This window comes from Daphnia pulicaria, chromosome 10 (assembly GCF_021234035.1).
Source record: "Daphnia pulicaria isolate SC F1-1A chromosome 10, SC_F0-13Bv2, whole genome shotgun sequence".
Lineage (NCBI taxonomy): Eukaryota > Metazoa > Arthropoda > Branchiopoda > Diplostraca > Daphniidae > Daphnia > Daphnia pulicaria.
In genome coordinates this window covers 5,973,925-5,988,964 of record NC_060922.1, presented here as the reverse complement: position 1 = coordinate 5,988,964, position 15,040 = coordinate 5,973,925, and the positions used below count along the sequence as shown (strand labels likewise).

Here is a 15,040-nt window from a genome sequence, read left to right as displayed (position 1 = left end):
ATATAACCAGCATGTATAATATAGCCAGTGAGAGAGAAAGCAATCAAAACCGCTAGACATGTGTGTGTGTGTCTGTGTATATGGCTGCTGCTATGCTCTTTCCCGCCCGTGATTTCTTGTGTGTATAGTTTAATAATAATAACGGGTTAATGGATAAAAAAAAGGATTCATTTCCGGACTGCAATACACAGCTAAGAGATGTGTTTGATTCTAACAGTGAACCACCTGTTGTTATTTGACGGTAATATGCCGGAGACGGGTTGTATATGTGTAGACTTGATAAACCAGGAGAAGGATATGCATAAATGTGCACACTGTACAGTACATGGATTCATCGGTATATAGGATAAGCGGACTTTATCCAATAAACTGTTGATATATAGATGTTTCTTTTTCCTCTTGATCACTGAGATCAATCGTCCGTGACCATCCGAAGCTGTGGTGTTGCCCAAATTACCGGTGCGCTATATTAATACCTGCTGTTGCTCCCGCTGATTTCAAATCTTGCATCTACTCTTTCTCGTGTTCTTGATGGCTCTAACGTGTATCACGATTAAATTAGCTTCACTCACGCCGAAAGAATATTTTCCTCTCGTTTTTATATCTATAAATATGTAAAAAAAAACTTCGTGCAGGTGGCGCAGTAATTTGCAAATATCTCACGAGGACAAAGGTAAAAGTCCTGTTTTGTGTAGTACGTTATGTAACAGTAAAGTGAGTTTTTGAATTCGCAGAATAATAATTTGAGGTAATCATTTCTTTGAATGTTCCAAGGGTTAACATTTCCACGCTCCGTAAAGTTATTATTGGCTATAAGTGACGAGTGACGCGGTAGGTAAGATCATCGGGGCGTGGAATAAGAATGTAGACTATAAATATAATCAGCTACATAGCAGCCAGATAGACCGTTTTCTCTCACCGTCTCGTCAATTTATTGGTCACAAAACAGTGTTTTTATTTACTTGTTTTCGTTTTTACGAGAATCAATAAAACAACAAATAAATATAGCTGTAAATAGTTGGAGGCAGAGAAAATTTTCGCTACTTAGAGTTAAATTGATTCTTAAACTTAAACAAATTTTATTCAATGACTAACTATTGATTGATCATATTCCTATATCGATATCTTAAACAAGCATGGCTGGCTAATTTGAATATTAGTGTCGTCTGCTCTCGGTTTGATATAATTACAAAAATGTGGACCTCGTGTGAAATCTGGTGTCGCTGCTATTCATTCTCTCCAATCTATGCTGTTTGGTAGGTAAAAATAACTAAGAATAAAAACGGAATGATAATCGGGACTTGAATAGAAAAATCAAAAGTGTTTTGTTAATTTCTGACCACATTTATCATCCTGTTGATACATGGCAGTTTCAGTTTGTTTGCACTTTGCACTAATCACAAATGTAGTAGACTTGGGGCCTGAGCCAGCCATTGTAAAAAGATAATTATGCAAGTTTTGCTTGTTCTGATATTGTCATCAACTATCTCAGTATCAGCGCTATTAGGATAATGATTTGTGATACTTTTATTCCTGCGTCCTGCCAGGTATTTGAATGATTCATGATTTGAATATATTCAGTGTATTACATGAACATGGAACCTTAAATTCTCCCCATTTACTAAGAATTTGGATTTACCCACTCTTTCATTTTCAGCTTTTCCTTACTTGTTGAGTTGTTGTTTCTATAAATATTTTTCGTAATCCATTTATATTTTTTATTTAGATAAACAGCAGCTTCCCATTTGTTTGGAGAAACTACTAATGTCGGTCGACTCGACTTCTTCCTCTTTCTGTAACGTGTACACCCATGCGAGTGAAGGGGTATTCACGAGGGCCCCCCTTTTTCCTATCCTGCCTGGTACTGGATTCAACTTTTCTACGTATGGATGAGCACTTGCACAGAGTGGATGCCTGGCTGTATTTCCCAGGCTGAAAGGTAGGACAAATGTTTCTCTATTCTTCTTTTTTCCGTTAATTGCAAATCGCGACATAGTATGTTTATTCCACAGCTAGGCTCTTGACTGGAAATTTGCCGGTTTTGTTTTTACTCAGTAAGGGTTTGTTTAATAACCTAACGACTGCAGAACAGGCCCAGTATTGTATACCTCACAATTTTGTCTGTGGGTAAACAATAAAATAAAAAATATTTTAACTTAAACACTTCAAGCAAAGAGCTTGAAATTTTTTTGACCAAGCCTCCAACGTTTTTTTCATCACAATTGTCTGGGAATAGGCCTCTTGAAGTCGAGTGTTGTTTTGTTTAAATTATCATTTTTCAGAATTTTCACTACTTTAATTTCGCAATCAGTATAACAAAAAGAATTTCAGTATATGCTTTTACTTCTTTTAAAACAAATCCAATAACAGTAATTTTTAATGAGAGATTGTCGAATCGTATTGATCTTTTTTCAATGAATTCAATAATCTTCAGTAGTCAACCATGGGTGAGGGTAATCTGGATCGTACTCGGATGCAACGACTAAACGATCTTGAAAGCTTGTTGATCTCTTTTTCCTTCTTCCTAAGAAAGGAATCCCGAAAAGGGCGATAACAGCATAGGCGGCCGAAGCGACTCCAATACTCAGGCCAGCTCCACCTGCCCGTGTGAGTCCGTTCAAAATTCCAACATTCTGCGGCGGCGGAATGTAAACCGGGTTCGGTCTCGGAGTTGTTGTTGTTGTTGTCGTGGTGGTAGTGGTGGTGGTTGTAACTTGACGTTGGATAGCCTCTGTTGCCAAAATCGACTTCGTTGTGCTCAGCAAAGTTGGAATAGTAGCAGCAGTAGTACTACTACTAGCAGTCGACGTACTAGTACTAAGAGTCGACGTATTAGTACTAAGAGTCGACGATCCTGATTTCCCTAGGTTAGTCGCATTAGTAGTTTGGGTGGTATTTCTTACTGGTGATACTGTTGTCTCTTCATCCTCGTAATAATCGTAATTATAATCAAAAGTGGTAGTGGTAGTACTGACGGTTGGTCGTGATATCGGTGCGGTGGTAGTGGCTACCCATGTTACGTTGCTGGGCGATTTCAGTCCGTTATTGGTGCTGGGCGGTTTTGGCAACGAGTTGCTATTAGTTATGACAGCGGTGTTATTGTTGGCGATGGGTCTGGGCGGTCGAGGTGTTGTCGTTGTTGTGGAAGACGTCCGGATGATATTGACAGCTGCCGGAACTGCCACTGGGCGCTGACGTAATAATAAATTGCTAGGCGTCGATAGCGATGGTGACGACGCCAATACCGGAGAGAACAGCATCGGCGGCTTGTTGCGATTCAGCAGGGTGTAGGTGACGGAAGGGGAGGAGGCCGTCAAAACCTGTGGGAGAGGTGAAGGCAAGGAAGGAGTAGTTGATTGAATAAGTGAGAGATTGGTCAATTGTTGGGTAATAGAAATTTCCTCCAAGCTATTGGATTCTTTTTCTGTTGCTCCGACATCGGACAGGAGATTGGTGTCACTAATAATTCGAGAAAAAAATTTATTAGCATTCAAATATTATTGCGCAAAAAAGGGGTTGGAAAATTTTGGAATAAAAAATCAAATGAATTCGAAATATGATGGGGTTTATTTTGGTAATGGAAATGATAACACATGCATCAACATTTCATAGCAGTCGATCTCCTCCAAAAAATGTAGTAGTTAATCTAAATGCTGAACAAATATCACGAATGAAGTGGGATGATTTCGAGTATAAGTGAATGAGATTAACGGTTAATAATTTACAAGTAATAAATAAATGAGAATTTCCAATAAAGATATAGGCACAACAGTTTTTTTTAACGGGCGTTTGTGCTTTTAAAGATATGTTATTGGGTTAAAAGGGCCGGCAAACTCTTTTTTTTTTTAAAAAAAGGTGACGTCTGGTTTACAGGCAAAGGTGTGATTGAAATTCGGAATTGAATGAAGTTGGTGGTTGGATGATTTCTTGAACTATTTGCTGGGGAGTCGACGCCGCGCTGCTTTCCGATCGTCGTAATATGTAGCTGGCGAAGAAGGTCCGTAAATGTCTTCTGAACTGAGCGGCCCAGGATCGCTGAGCACGTCGTCCGAGTTGGACGAGAACAGATCACGGAATAAAGGAGAATAGCGTTCAGCGTCCGTGTCTTGGTAATCGTCTTGGCTGTTCCCTCGGTACAAATCGTCAATGGTCGTGCTTTGATACTGATGATGTTTATTCACCGGACCGGCAGGGTAATAATCTTCATCGTTGTAATTTAAATCGTCGTCGAGGTCTTTGTAATGATTTGGTGGAGGTTCTCCGTATGTCCCTTTAATTGAGGCATAATTCTTCTTTTTCTTGGCCGGATATTTCTTCTTCTTCTTCTTATCCGCCTTGTTTTTCGTTGGCCCGTAATTGCCCGTACGTCTCCGCTTTTTGGCGACTACAATCGGAACCCAAATGGGCAAAGTCAGGGCGAAAATGCCGGCCGAAGCCAAGCCGAGAGTGTAGAACATGGCGAAGGGGTCGAATGACGCTGCAGTGGTTGAAGTGGTGACACCTCCGCTGCTAACCGAGTCGCCGGAAGAAGATGAGCCGGAAGAAGAAGAAGAGCCGGAGCCGCTGCTCCCGGACGATGCGATGAAAAGGTTTGCCAAATTGGAAACGACCGGCACCGAGTCCGGTTGATTCCCTTCGGCTGCATCGACGACTATTGAGTCAGAGGGTTCGATGGAGTAGTCTTCTTCAGCTTCCATGGACTCTTCATCAGGCGTAGAAAATATTGAACTGGGCGTGACGTCGAATTGACTGAGGATGACAACGTCCGTTGACGTGTTGATAAAATGAAGTCCTCCAATCGGCCGTTTGGTCGATACATAGCTAGTGCGATTCATCTCCAATTGGGTCGTCAAATTATCCACTGTCGAGCCCACCACTTCTTCAACGCTGGTCGTTGTTGTAATCGGGCGGTTGGTGCTGGGCGATGCAGCGCTGCTGTACATTCCAAACGCGTTGTTCATCTCGCTGTTGCTATCCACCAAACTAGGTCCGGTAGTTGATTGATCGTTGGACGGTAACGGGCTGCTTGCAGCTCCTTTGATTATGCTGGACAAGACGTTGTGCTTGTCGACAGTGGCTGACACCAGCGACGAGTCTCCACTTAATGTGCTCAAATCCAACGTCGGCGGATTCGTCACGGTGACTTTGACGTTCTGAGATCCTCCGATGGATGAGACATCGACAGGTGGAGGAACCGTTGGTTTCAGCCGATTGGGCGCCGCAAAGCTGGCCATAGTCAGCAATGAAGATGGTCGACTGGACTGAACTTTTGGTGGAGTTGATATCGGTTTAGGTGGCCGATTAAACTGCAAAGGAGGAGTTACCGGTGCAGGCGGTCGAGTTCCAGCCTGGAAATTGGACTGTGTGTTGAAAAAAGGTGCTGACGGCCGATTTCCAGGTTGAGAATTGGGTTTACTATTGGACGGTTGTAACACTGGTTGGTTTGCAGGCTGAAAGTTTGGAAGTGGCGACGATGGTCGGTTTCCGGATTGGGCGTTGGGTCTGAGACCGGATGGTCGTGTTGCCGGGACAGTTGGTTTAGTTCCAGACTGAGTGCTGGGAAGTGGAGTGTTTGAAGTTGTAGTTGACACGCTTGTAGTTGGCGGAACTGAAGGTCTGGACGTGCTGGCCGTACTCGATCCGACAAAAAGCCCATCTTCGAACGGGTCGCTGAACCAATGAGGTAAAGGCTTGTTGGTGGTCGCGTATTTTTCCGTCAATCCACTAGTCGACGAAATAGGAGTGGTGGTTTTACCAGGAACCTCTTTGGAGACGAAAAAAGTAATGCCCGTTTCATCTTCGTGAAATTGAAGCGGCGCTCCGATATTATCGTAGCTGTCGGGTAAGTCGCTAGCGTCAATGAGATCAGTGTCGTCGTAATCCGCAGATGATGAAGCTGGCTGCGTACTGGTCGTCGTCTTGAACGGTCTAGTCATAACGTTAGGTGGTGCTTTGAGCGAAACGTAAGTGACTGGACTGTTGGTGACGTTCTCGCTTTTAACACCCCAGTTGGGCATGATGGGATCGGCCGCGAAGAGACTAACAGTCGTGCCAGTAGTTGGGACTCGAAGTCCACCCGGATACGAGCTGTTGACGATTGAGGGTGATTTGACTAAATAATACTCTTCCCTGTGCTCCGGCCCGTCCACATCTTCCCTGTGCTCCGGGCCACCGTCCATCATGTCTTCTCTATTCTCCGGGCCACCGTCTACGTCTTCCCTATTCTCCGGTCCATCGACAATGGGATTTTCTTTGATTTTGCTGTTGCTGTTCATCATCATGGCTTGGACGAAATTGGCTACAATATCGAAATCATAGCCGGACGGCGAAGTTGACGGAATGATGTGAATGTGCGGCGTCACCGATTCTGAATGAGTTGTCGCCGTATTTTCTTCTGATTGCGTCACTGGTTTATTGTTGTCTTCCATTTCGTAGTCGCCGGATTCCGTTAGCGCGTTGCCCGTCGAGTAGGTCGAAGGTCCAGCAGTCTCTGATTCGTCGTAGTCTACAATTTCTCTGTGTTCCATGGAGTCTCCTGTCGAGCCGGCTGCCGAATAGAACAAGGGCGAAGGTTTGCTGTAGTACTGATTTGTGTTGGTCTCGTAGTTGTCGTCTTCATTGTAGTTTGCTCTTTTGATGGTAGAAGGCGCTGTGGTGGTTGTTGAGGTTGTAGTCTCCCTGCTTTGTGAACTTCCGGGCCGGTTGAATTGAAACCAAAGCGGTTTGTTGGTGCTGGCCAATTTGTTCGCTTCGGTTGTATGAAGCGCAAGAGCAGCGTTGGCTTCCTGATCGCGATTCTTCCAGTTGTCGATGGAATCTTGCAGCGTTTCTTTACTGACGTTCATGTAGCGCTTGCCCATCAATAGGGCCAGCACTTGGGCATCTTCTATGGCCCGTCTGCGGTCATCAATATTAACCACTTTACGGTTGGGCTGCCACTCATCGTATTCCTCGTATCCCAAGGTGGATCTCTTCTTTCTGCGACGCCCGAGCGCGCTCATGGCCGGCAGCCAAGTGTTCGCTGTGCCAGCCAGACCGGCCAACAGTGGAATACCGAAGAAGCCAATCGTTCTGATTTGATTTCTGATGACATTGGTGGCTCTGTTTGTCATAGAACTCACCATTCCTACCTTTTGCACTTTACTCGGATTGTTGTTCGGTTTTGGAGTCGCTGCTGGGACTTTAACTTCCGGAACTTTTACCCCAGGGACTTTTACTTCCACGACTTTTACTCCAGGGACTTTAATTTCGGGGACTTTTACTTTCTCGATTTTTACTCCAGGGATTTTTACTACAGGAGTTTGACTTTTGTTGCTCTTTTCTACAATAAGGACCTCAAGTTCTAAGGGTTTTTCAACTGAACTGGTAAAATACGGTCCACTGGGCAAGTTAACGAATTCGAGGCTAGCATTAGGATCGAACTGGGGAGGTTGTTCTTTCGATGGCTGTTTATCATCCAGCAGCTGTTGTAGTGTTGGCTGGATGTCGTGACTTCTCAAATAGTCTTTTTCCATGGCCATCAAAGGTCTAGCCGTCGAAGAAGGTTCATATGAATGTTCTTCTTCGGTCAAGTAACGTCCGTTGACTTGTTGCTGGGCCGCAGGGCTGGCGGCAGTTGAATGCGGATCATGTTCAAGTTTCTTCCCGTGATGAGGATTGACTTCTCTTGAAGCGGCTACTTTATTCCGATTCCTTTGAGATTCTTTCAGAGCAACGATGTAGGAATCTTCTTCGACAACAGAGTCGGTGGTTCCAGTCTTTTCGTCCACAACGGGAATAACGGCTTTACTATGTGGCAGGATCACGTTGAGGATATTCACGTTTAGCACGTTGACAATCACGACGTTGATCACGACGGCTCGATTTTTTGAGGGTTCACTGCCGTTGTTTCGTCTTTGGAACAGCGAATCGACGGCTGGGCCGCCAGTTTGCATCAGATTTCGAAGACGGGCGAGGATTTCAGGGACTTCGTCCTGCGAGCCGACCTGTGACTTGACGACGTTGATGAAGATTTGACTGTCTTCGATGTGATCGGCTTTGACGACGACGTCCTGCTTATCTATAGCGTTGAAAATGGTTTCCTTGATCAACGTGTCGGGTTTGTCGGCAACGTCGACCACTTTGGGCACCAAATCTCTCAGCCAGTTGACGTCCGGGGCGATAAAGGCCGACTTTAAAGCTTTCTCCTTCTGGATGACGATGTTGAATACCCAATCGGGCTGGTCTTCTTGTTCCAAGATTCGTTGTGCCAACACCATCGATGGGAGTGAAGGATTGGTGTTGGTCGAGGTGGTGTAGGTGGCATGCTGTGCGTTTTCTTGGTGTGAGGAGATAGTGGGATCGATTTCAGGTGATGATTGTGGGCCGTTTGGGTTACGGATATCGGGCGGCTCCACGGGTTCTTCCAACATTCCTCCGTACCTTAATTCAGTTGTTGCGTCGTCGTAATCTCTTCCGGCCTCCATCGAACTTGCAGCACCTAATACCGAATCGTCGCCGTCGTTCTGTCCAGCAGCTGCTAATTAAAAAACAAAGTAAAAATGTAAGAACTACCAACACCAAATTATTTCATTTAAAAATACAAGACGCTTTAGTTTGGGTATACTAAAGCAACCGGCATGTTTCTCCAAAATAACACTATAGCGTGACGAAAGAAGATCTTTTGTCTTTTATTCATTCCGTTTCTTACAAGCTTCGATAAATGCGCTAGCGGCTGTTGGTGGCGCTTATTGCTGAAATTTAACGGTAAATGACTTTGAGCGATGTAGGCAATTTGGCGGTTAATTCCTCGCAGCACTTTAGCTTCAGGAATATATATTTTTTTTTCGATAAAGAATTTTCATTTTGTTGGCTGACGGCCAGTAGAACAATAAATATTTGATTTCCTTCCTACATTTTGAAATGTAAAAGATGGTCTATAAGTCTTTTGAAGTTTAAATACTGTACCATCTTTTTGTTGAGGTGTTGGGGCCGACTGGGCCATCTGCCAGAAGCTAGACACCAGGAGGATCAGGGCTAATGTCTTTGAGTACGGCATCCTTGTTCGACTTATACCAGTTGATGAAGATTTTGTTCCTCTTACCGCTGCTTCGTCATTTGAATTCATTCCAACAGTAAAACTATAAAAATAAAAAATTGTTGGAAAATCCCCAAAGACAATAAAAGAAACTTGTTAGAAAAACAATTATTCAGCATCGATGGCGCTCATAATAAAACTAGTATTCCGCAGAACAGAATTTTCAAAACCACGGATTTGTGGCTTTATAAGGTATACGGTATTGTCTTGATTGCCAGATGGTTAGTTGCCGTAATTAGAGATGCTGCATCAGTAATCTTCCGACTGGTCACCCTACACTTACAACGTGAATTAACCAGGAAAAAAGAGAAGAAAAGAAGAAGAACAGGATGAAGGTTCTTTGCCTCTTTGGGCTGTAACGGCTTCACTGGTTTCTCGATAAAAATCTGGGCATCTTCTCTCTCTATCTCAGGGAAAGAAAAGAAAAATCAACGACCGATGGTGAACGAAACAAGGTACGAACGGACGCAATGATGCATACACTAATATTCACAACAGGCGCTCAGGCTATGGGGTGTGTAGACTGGTATAACTCGGGGCGAGAGTATGCGCAACCGGTCATCGAGACGAGCAAAGAGAAAAAGAAGTAGGAAACGCGTATAGCGGGCGCGCAAAACCCCTTAATTCGGCTCAGTTCTTAATTGCGGGTGAGTGAAAGAATGGTGGATAATGACTATTACTTGTCAACTGTACACGAAACAGCTGATGTTTCTTGTTTTGTTTGTTTGTTTTTTTAAACCCAAAGTTGATTTTTCTTCCTTTTATTTTCTGTTTCCTGGTATGTCCAGAAGGTTTTTACCGTGCTAAAACCAGCGGGCTGGGTTGGGGAATTACGTTGTTTCTTTCGTGCTACAGCAGGCAGCCAGGCACGTAGACAGTGACGCAACACTATTCTTCTTTTTTTGTGTGTGGCCATTTTTCTTTTTTAAATGAATGATTTCTTCCCTTAAGGACATAACTGTTTATTTGATTCAAACTTACCCCCCAACGCTATGCGCCACCACCTGTTGACGAATTCCAAATCCCGATTGAATCTCCTTCTCGAATTTCCGATTGCTTTCTCCTTTCGTTTTCTTTTCTCTTGACTATTTTGTCGTGTTTTTACCAACACCCGGCACCCTTCTGCTGTTGGTGGTGTAAAGTTTCAGACGCAGAGTTTCAAAAACAACTTTCAGATTGTTTTCGACACTTTTTTTTTCGGATGGCTGATGACTGGCCACTTTGTCGGGCTAGGAAACGAGAGTGGGTATAATTTCAGGAGGAAAAACAACCGCAATGAGCCAGGGAAGCTCAGAGATGAGAGACTGAAGAGGCCAGCGAGCAGCCAGACACTTATATAGAGATACTTCTGTCTCGATGATATTCACGCTACACGCCGTGAGGCGTGAGCGCATATAGTTGGGGTATATCCCGTATGCACAGTGGCAGTAACTGGGCGGGTTTTTTTTTTTCTCTTCTGAAAAAATCCGCCCACTTTCGTGCTGGACATCTCACAGTTTATTCATGCGCCAAACCGAATAGGCTAGATGTAAGAAAATACACTAATTTAAGAATTTGAAAATTTGAAAATGGACTACGTAAAATTTTAAACATTGTGACGTCATTTAAAGCGTAAGAAAAAGCAGAAATAAAGCAAAAAGAAAATGAGGTGGAAAAACATTAGCAACAGATTTGAATAACAAGAGTAGAATCAGTTTGAAAACGCTATAACAGTGTATTATTGTTAGCATAATTACTGTTTTCCGGGTAGAATTTAATGTGAAATAGGTGTCAATGTCGCAATGAACCGCTAAAAAAAGATGTCTGTTTGGTGGCAGAATTTATATGCTGTAGGGAAAAGGGAAAACAGAATGCAACATACCCACAATCAATGCGTTTTACCCACAATGTTCCTCATGAGAATGAGAACACTGGGAGCTGAATGAATCCGTTCACTTAAACAGCCACTATAGTACTTTCTTGATTTTTATTCCCGCAATATCGGACGCTGTTCGATTCGTCCACAATAAACCCAGAGAAAAATATTCTCAATCGTCAGTCTGGATGTTCGAACAAATACCTCTGCATCTCTGCGCGTACGGTACAGTATATCCTGGGCCATCTTCAATGAAGCCGACCGCCTGTTGCCGAGTGGGAATACTATACGTAAGTACTACATCGACGCTGAACATCAGCCGTGCGTAGATAGTACATAGATGTTAATCGCTCATCGTTCCAGTCGAAATATCTCCGTCAATAAAAAAGGCAGAGGGGGGAAAAAATCTCACACTTCCAAAATATTCCTTTTTTTTTCTCGTCACATTTGACTTTTGTTTGACGGACGGCGCGATTTTTCGTTCTCACATTGGAAAGATGCAATAATAAGAAGCAACAATAACAGGTAGCAGTATTTTATAGTTGAGCAATAATAACAGAATAGAATTCCGTTAGATTTCGTATTCATAGGCGTCTGCGTCAGCTATACACATGCAACCCAAATAAAACCTATATCTTTTGTCTATGAGCATATCCGAGCATATCGCCATGCTGGCTCTCGAATTCCCGAGAAAAATCTTCCGTGATAATAACCGACCGACCTTTGCTGAGTTGCCTGGAGGTTAATTGCCTTTCTCCAGGCTATTGGTTTATTCAAAGGTTATTATGTCACTTTTGTACTGCCAAGTTTGTAAATGTTGGGTATGTTTTGTCGAGCGCTTGTTTTCAACAGCCTAAATACCAGACGAAAGCAGCGCTCCATTGATCAGCGACTTAAATCTGTTTCTCGTTGAGGCTTCGTCATCGTGCAACCGATGATTTAGCTCAATACCGTTACAACCTCTCCATATAGACTCACAGTTAAACATGCAGTGTGCACGCTTTATTGCCCAGCTACGGATTTTCACTCTTTATCTAGTCTCCAAGCGCTCGTACAAAAGCTGTACGTCTAAAAATGAGTACGTGTTTAAGACCATTATGCTGCAAAGTGAAGTTTTTTTCTTTTCAAATAACAGGACTCGTATCGTGCAGTCAAAGACGAGAAAAATGCCAAAATGAGATGCGCGTCCGACCGCCACTTATTATGCAGTCATAGACCAGGGAATCGCAAAAACCATTAGGAAATATAGGAAGACAGTCCGGTTCCGTTACATACGAGTATGCCGCTGATGATGATAACTAAAGAAGCAATGGCAGCAGATATTCATTCCGGAAGAAGGTGGAAATTGGGGGGGACCTAAAAGTCCACCGCACGACAACCGACACACTAATGTAGTCGCTGTAATATCATAATAAATATTCTTGGCATTTGCGGAACGTACACGAAGAAGAGTCTCAGCGTGAAATGACGTTTTCTTTTCCCGAGTAAACTTGAACTTGAAATGACCATCAGGATTCCCAGCTAAGCCATCAAGTTCACTCTCTAAGTCTTAAGTTTATTTGACTTAACTTTCCGCGGTCTCATTCACTTCCATCCGGTGTGCTGCCGCGTGCTTCCGACAAGTAACAGAGAGGGAAAGAAGAAAGAAAGGAAAATTAGACGAAAAGGAAACCCACAACACAAGAGGGACAGACATCTGACACACGAAAGACAAAGCCGAAAGCCGCATGATTTTTTTTGTTTCCAACCACCTGTTGCACCTGCAACTATAACCGTACTACAGCAGAGTCCAGAGCTGCGTCTACGTGCAGCAAGACTGTATTATACACATTGTTACAGATGTTGGACATGTTAGACTTCATATGTTTAAAAGTATATGCGTTACGAAATGAGTGTGCCTTGCTATGTAGTGTCTGAGGCTATTATCTTATTTTATCAAGAATGCTGGATACATTGGTTCGTTTACTAGCGTACAGTTCTCTTATAAGTGATAAGAGTAAAGGGAAAGGAGTTATAACGATGATAACATTTCCTTAGTGGATTGTCGTTTGTTGACAGACTTACCAATCAAGGAACAAAAAAGGTTCGGCTTCAATGAACGATGGCGAAAGCAATGTGTCTTGACAGTTTGAACAATACTCGTGTTGTATAGAGCACCGTTATATTGCACACCAAAGCTAGGCTAACAATTCTGCACTCGGCATAAATTATAGCTACACTATATCAACTATTGTTCATGCCGTACCTGTCTCATTACCTTCATGTATACTGCGTTATATTTCCCTTTCCTTTGGCCGTCCAAGTCCGTTTCTTTTTTTACGTTTGCTATCAGCCGTCACTTGGGAACAAGTTCGCTGTTCAGAAATCATTTCCGACAACCGCCACCAAAAGTTTTCCATTTTTTTTTCCCACAATGTCGGCGTGCAAGTGAACGAGTCTATATAGAGATACAGTTAGAATTATGGATGGTGTAGAGAGAGAGCGCTACGGGCAAATGCATTGTCTTTTCGGTTTCAATCACGTGCAGTGTCTTTCACACAGAAAAGAAAAGACAATTCAATACGAGCTGTTTCCATTGACTCCAAATTCAACCGTGCACTCGGCTTCCCTCTCCGCTTTTGTGGGTTGTCAACTTCAAATAACGACCGCAGAAATTCTTTATTGTTGTCAAAACCAGCGAGCTAGCTATAGGCAGGCTAAAAATCTATAACAGTCCTCGTTAATATAGCAGAGACCGCTGCCGTAAACGATAGCGCGCGTAGAGAGCGCTTAAAAACCAACGAGCGGTCATCCGACTAAGAGTTACAAAAATTCACGGAAGCGCGACAGGTTTCCGCTTCTCCTTGCGCGTTAGATGTCCTACATGTGCAGTATAGTCTATACGCCGTGACAACAAAAAAAAGAAAAAACAACAAGCGTGATTGAAAGTGACTTACCGTTTAAACAATGGGACAAACAAGGATTGAGCCTTGAAAGCAGAGGCCTCAAAGAATAGTCTAAGGTATATCTGGCGATGAGCTCTTTAACGGTCCCGAGAAAACCCCAAAACAAACAAAACAAACAAAAATAAATGACGTTGTCGTGTCGGAAGACACTAGCGAAAGAAACTTCACGGTCTTTTGATTTTTTGTCTTTTCCCTTTGGTTGAATAATAATATATTCACCTGCTGTAAACGTCGGCAAGCGCGGTCGGCTGTTGCAATTTGAGACACAGTCGAGATGAAAGAAGAACTTGTATGCGATCCGATCTGTCGGAATTGAATTCAACTACTGAACACGAGATTCACGCCGAGAGCTTAAGATATAGTTTGCAAGATGACGATGCCTCCAGTGGTAGGTGGAGCCAGACTATGTATACACACAATCAAAACTGTACTACTATATAGGCTATCGAGGCAAAAAGACGGCAGTAAACATATACCGAGAGGAGAGTATCAGGTGGCCGTGAACTACCTATATGCGGCTGTGATGACGATGCGCTTCAGGGTGCTCATGCAGACCCGTTTCTCTAGCGCAAACATTCCATTTAACTAACGAGTTTCGACTCAAAACCATTCCGCTTAAAATGTCAGGCACTTACTTTGACTATATTCTTGACTATATTCTCCGCTTTTTGTAATCTCTTTTGATTTTTTAAAAATCGTTTGGGAAATTGCTAGGAAAGAAATTGTTTTTCGATTGCCATTATTACCGACTATTTTTCATCGGTTAAAGGCGGCGAATGCACTCTGACTTTCTGTGAGAATACGCCTCCCCCCTCCCCACGCGGACAATCAAATATTCCTTGGGTCGGCGCGGGAATAAAAAATGGAGCGTTCAGAAATTTGAACGGTATACTGTTCCATGCAGACGCAGAGTTCGTGCTGAACGAGCACATCACTTGTAATAGGAACATCATTAAATGCGAATCAATTTCACCGGGTAACGACCCCAAAATCTTTTGAGTATGCCATTATTTCATGTACCGCCATTAAATTTATGGAAAATTCTCTCGTTCCAGCAGCTACAACTCTTTATATCCTGTTAAAAGTGCCATAATAGATGTAACACAGTGTCAGTCGGCCAGCACTCGGGGTGTTGGCTGCTGGCTTACAGACTCGACTGCGTCC

At 43.2% G+C, this 15,040-nt stretch overlaps 1 protein-coding gene across 1 annotated transcript; it reads right to left on the bottom strand.

The window, feature by feature from the left end:
• Positions 1 to 3,782: 3,782 nt before the first annotated feature.
• LOC124314616 lies at positions 3,783 to 14,211 on the bottom strand. Its single transcript, XM_046779834.1, has 4 exons — positions 14,096 to 14,211; positions 13,868 to 13,951; positions 8,947 to 9,119; positions 3,783 to 8,518 (listed from the first exon to the last, which is right to left on the bottom strand). The coding sequence occupies exons 3-4, from the start codon at positions 9,104 to 9,106 to the stop codon at positions 3,933 to 3,935; spliced, it is 4,746 nt and encodes a 1,581-aa protein (XP_046635790.1). The 5' UTR covers positions 9,107 to 9,119; positions 13,868 to 13,951; positions 14,096 to 14,211; the 3' UTR covers positions 3,783 to 3,932.
• Between the last annotated feature and the right edge of the window lie 829 nt (positions 14,212 to 15,040).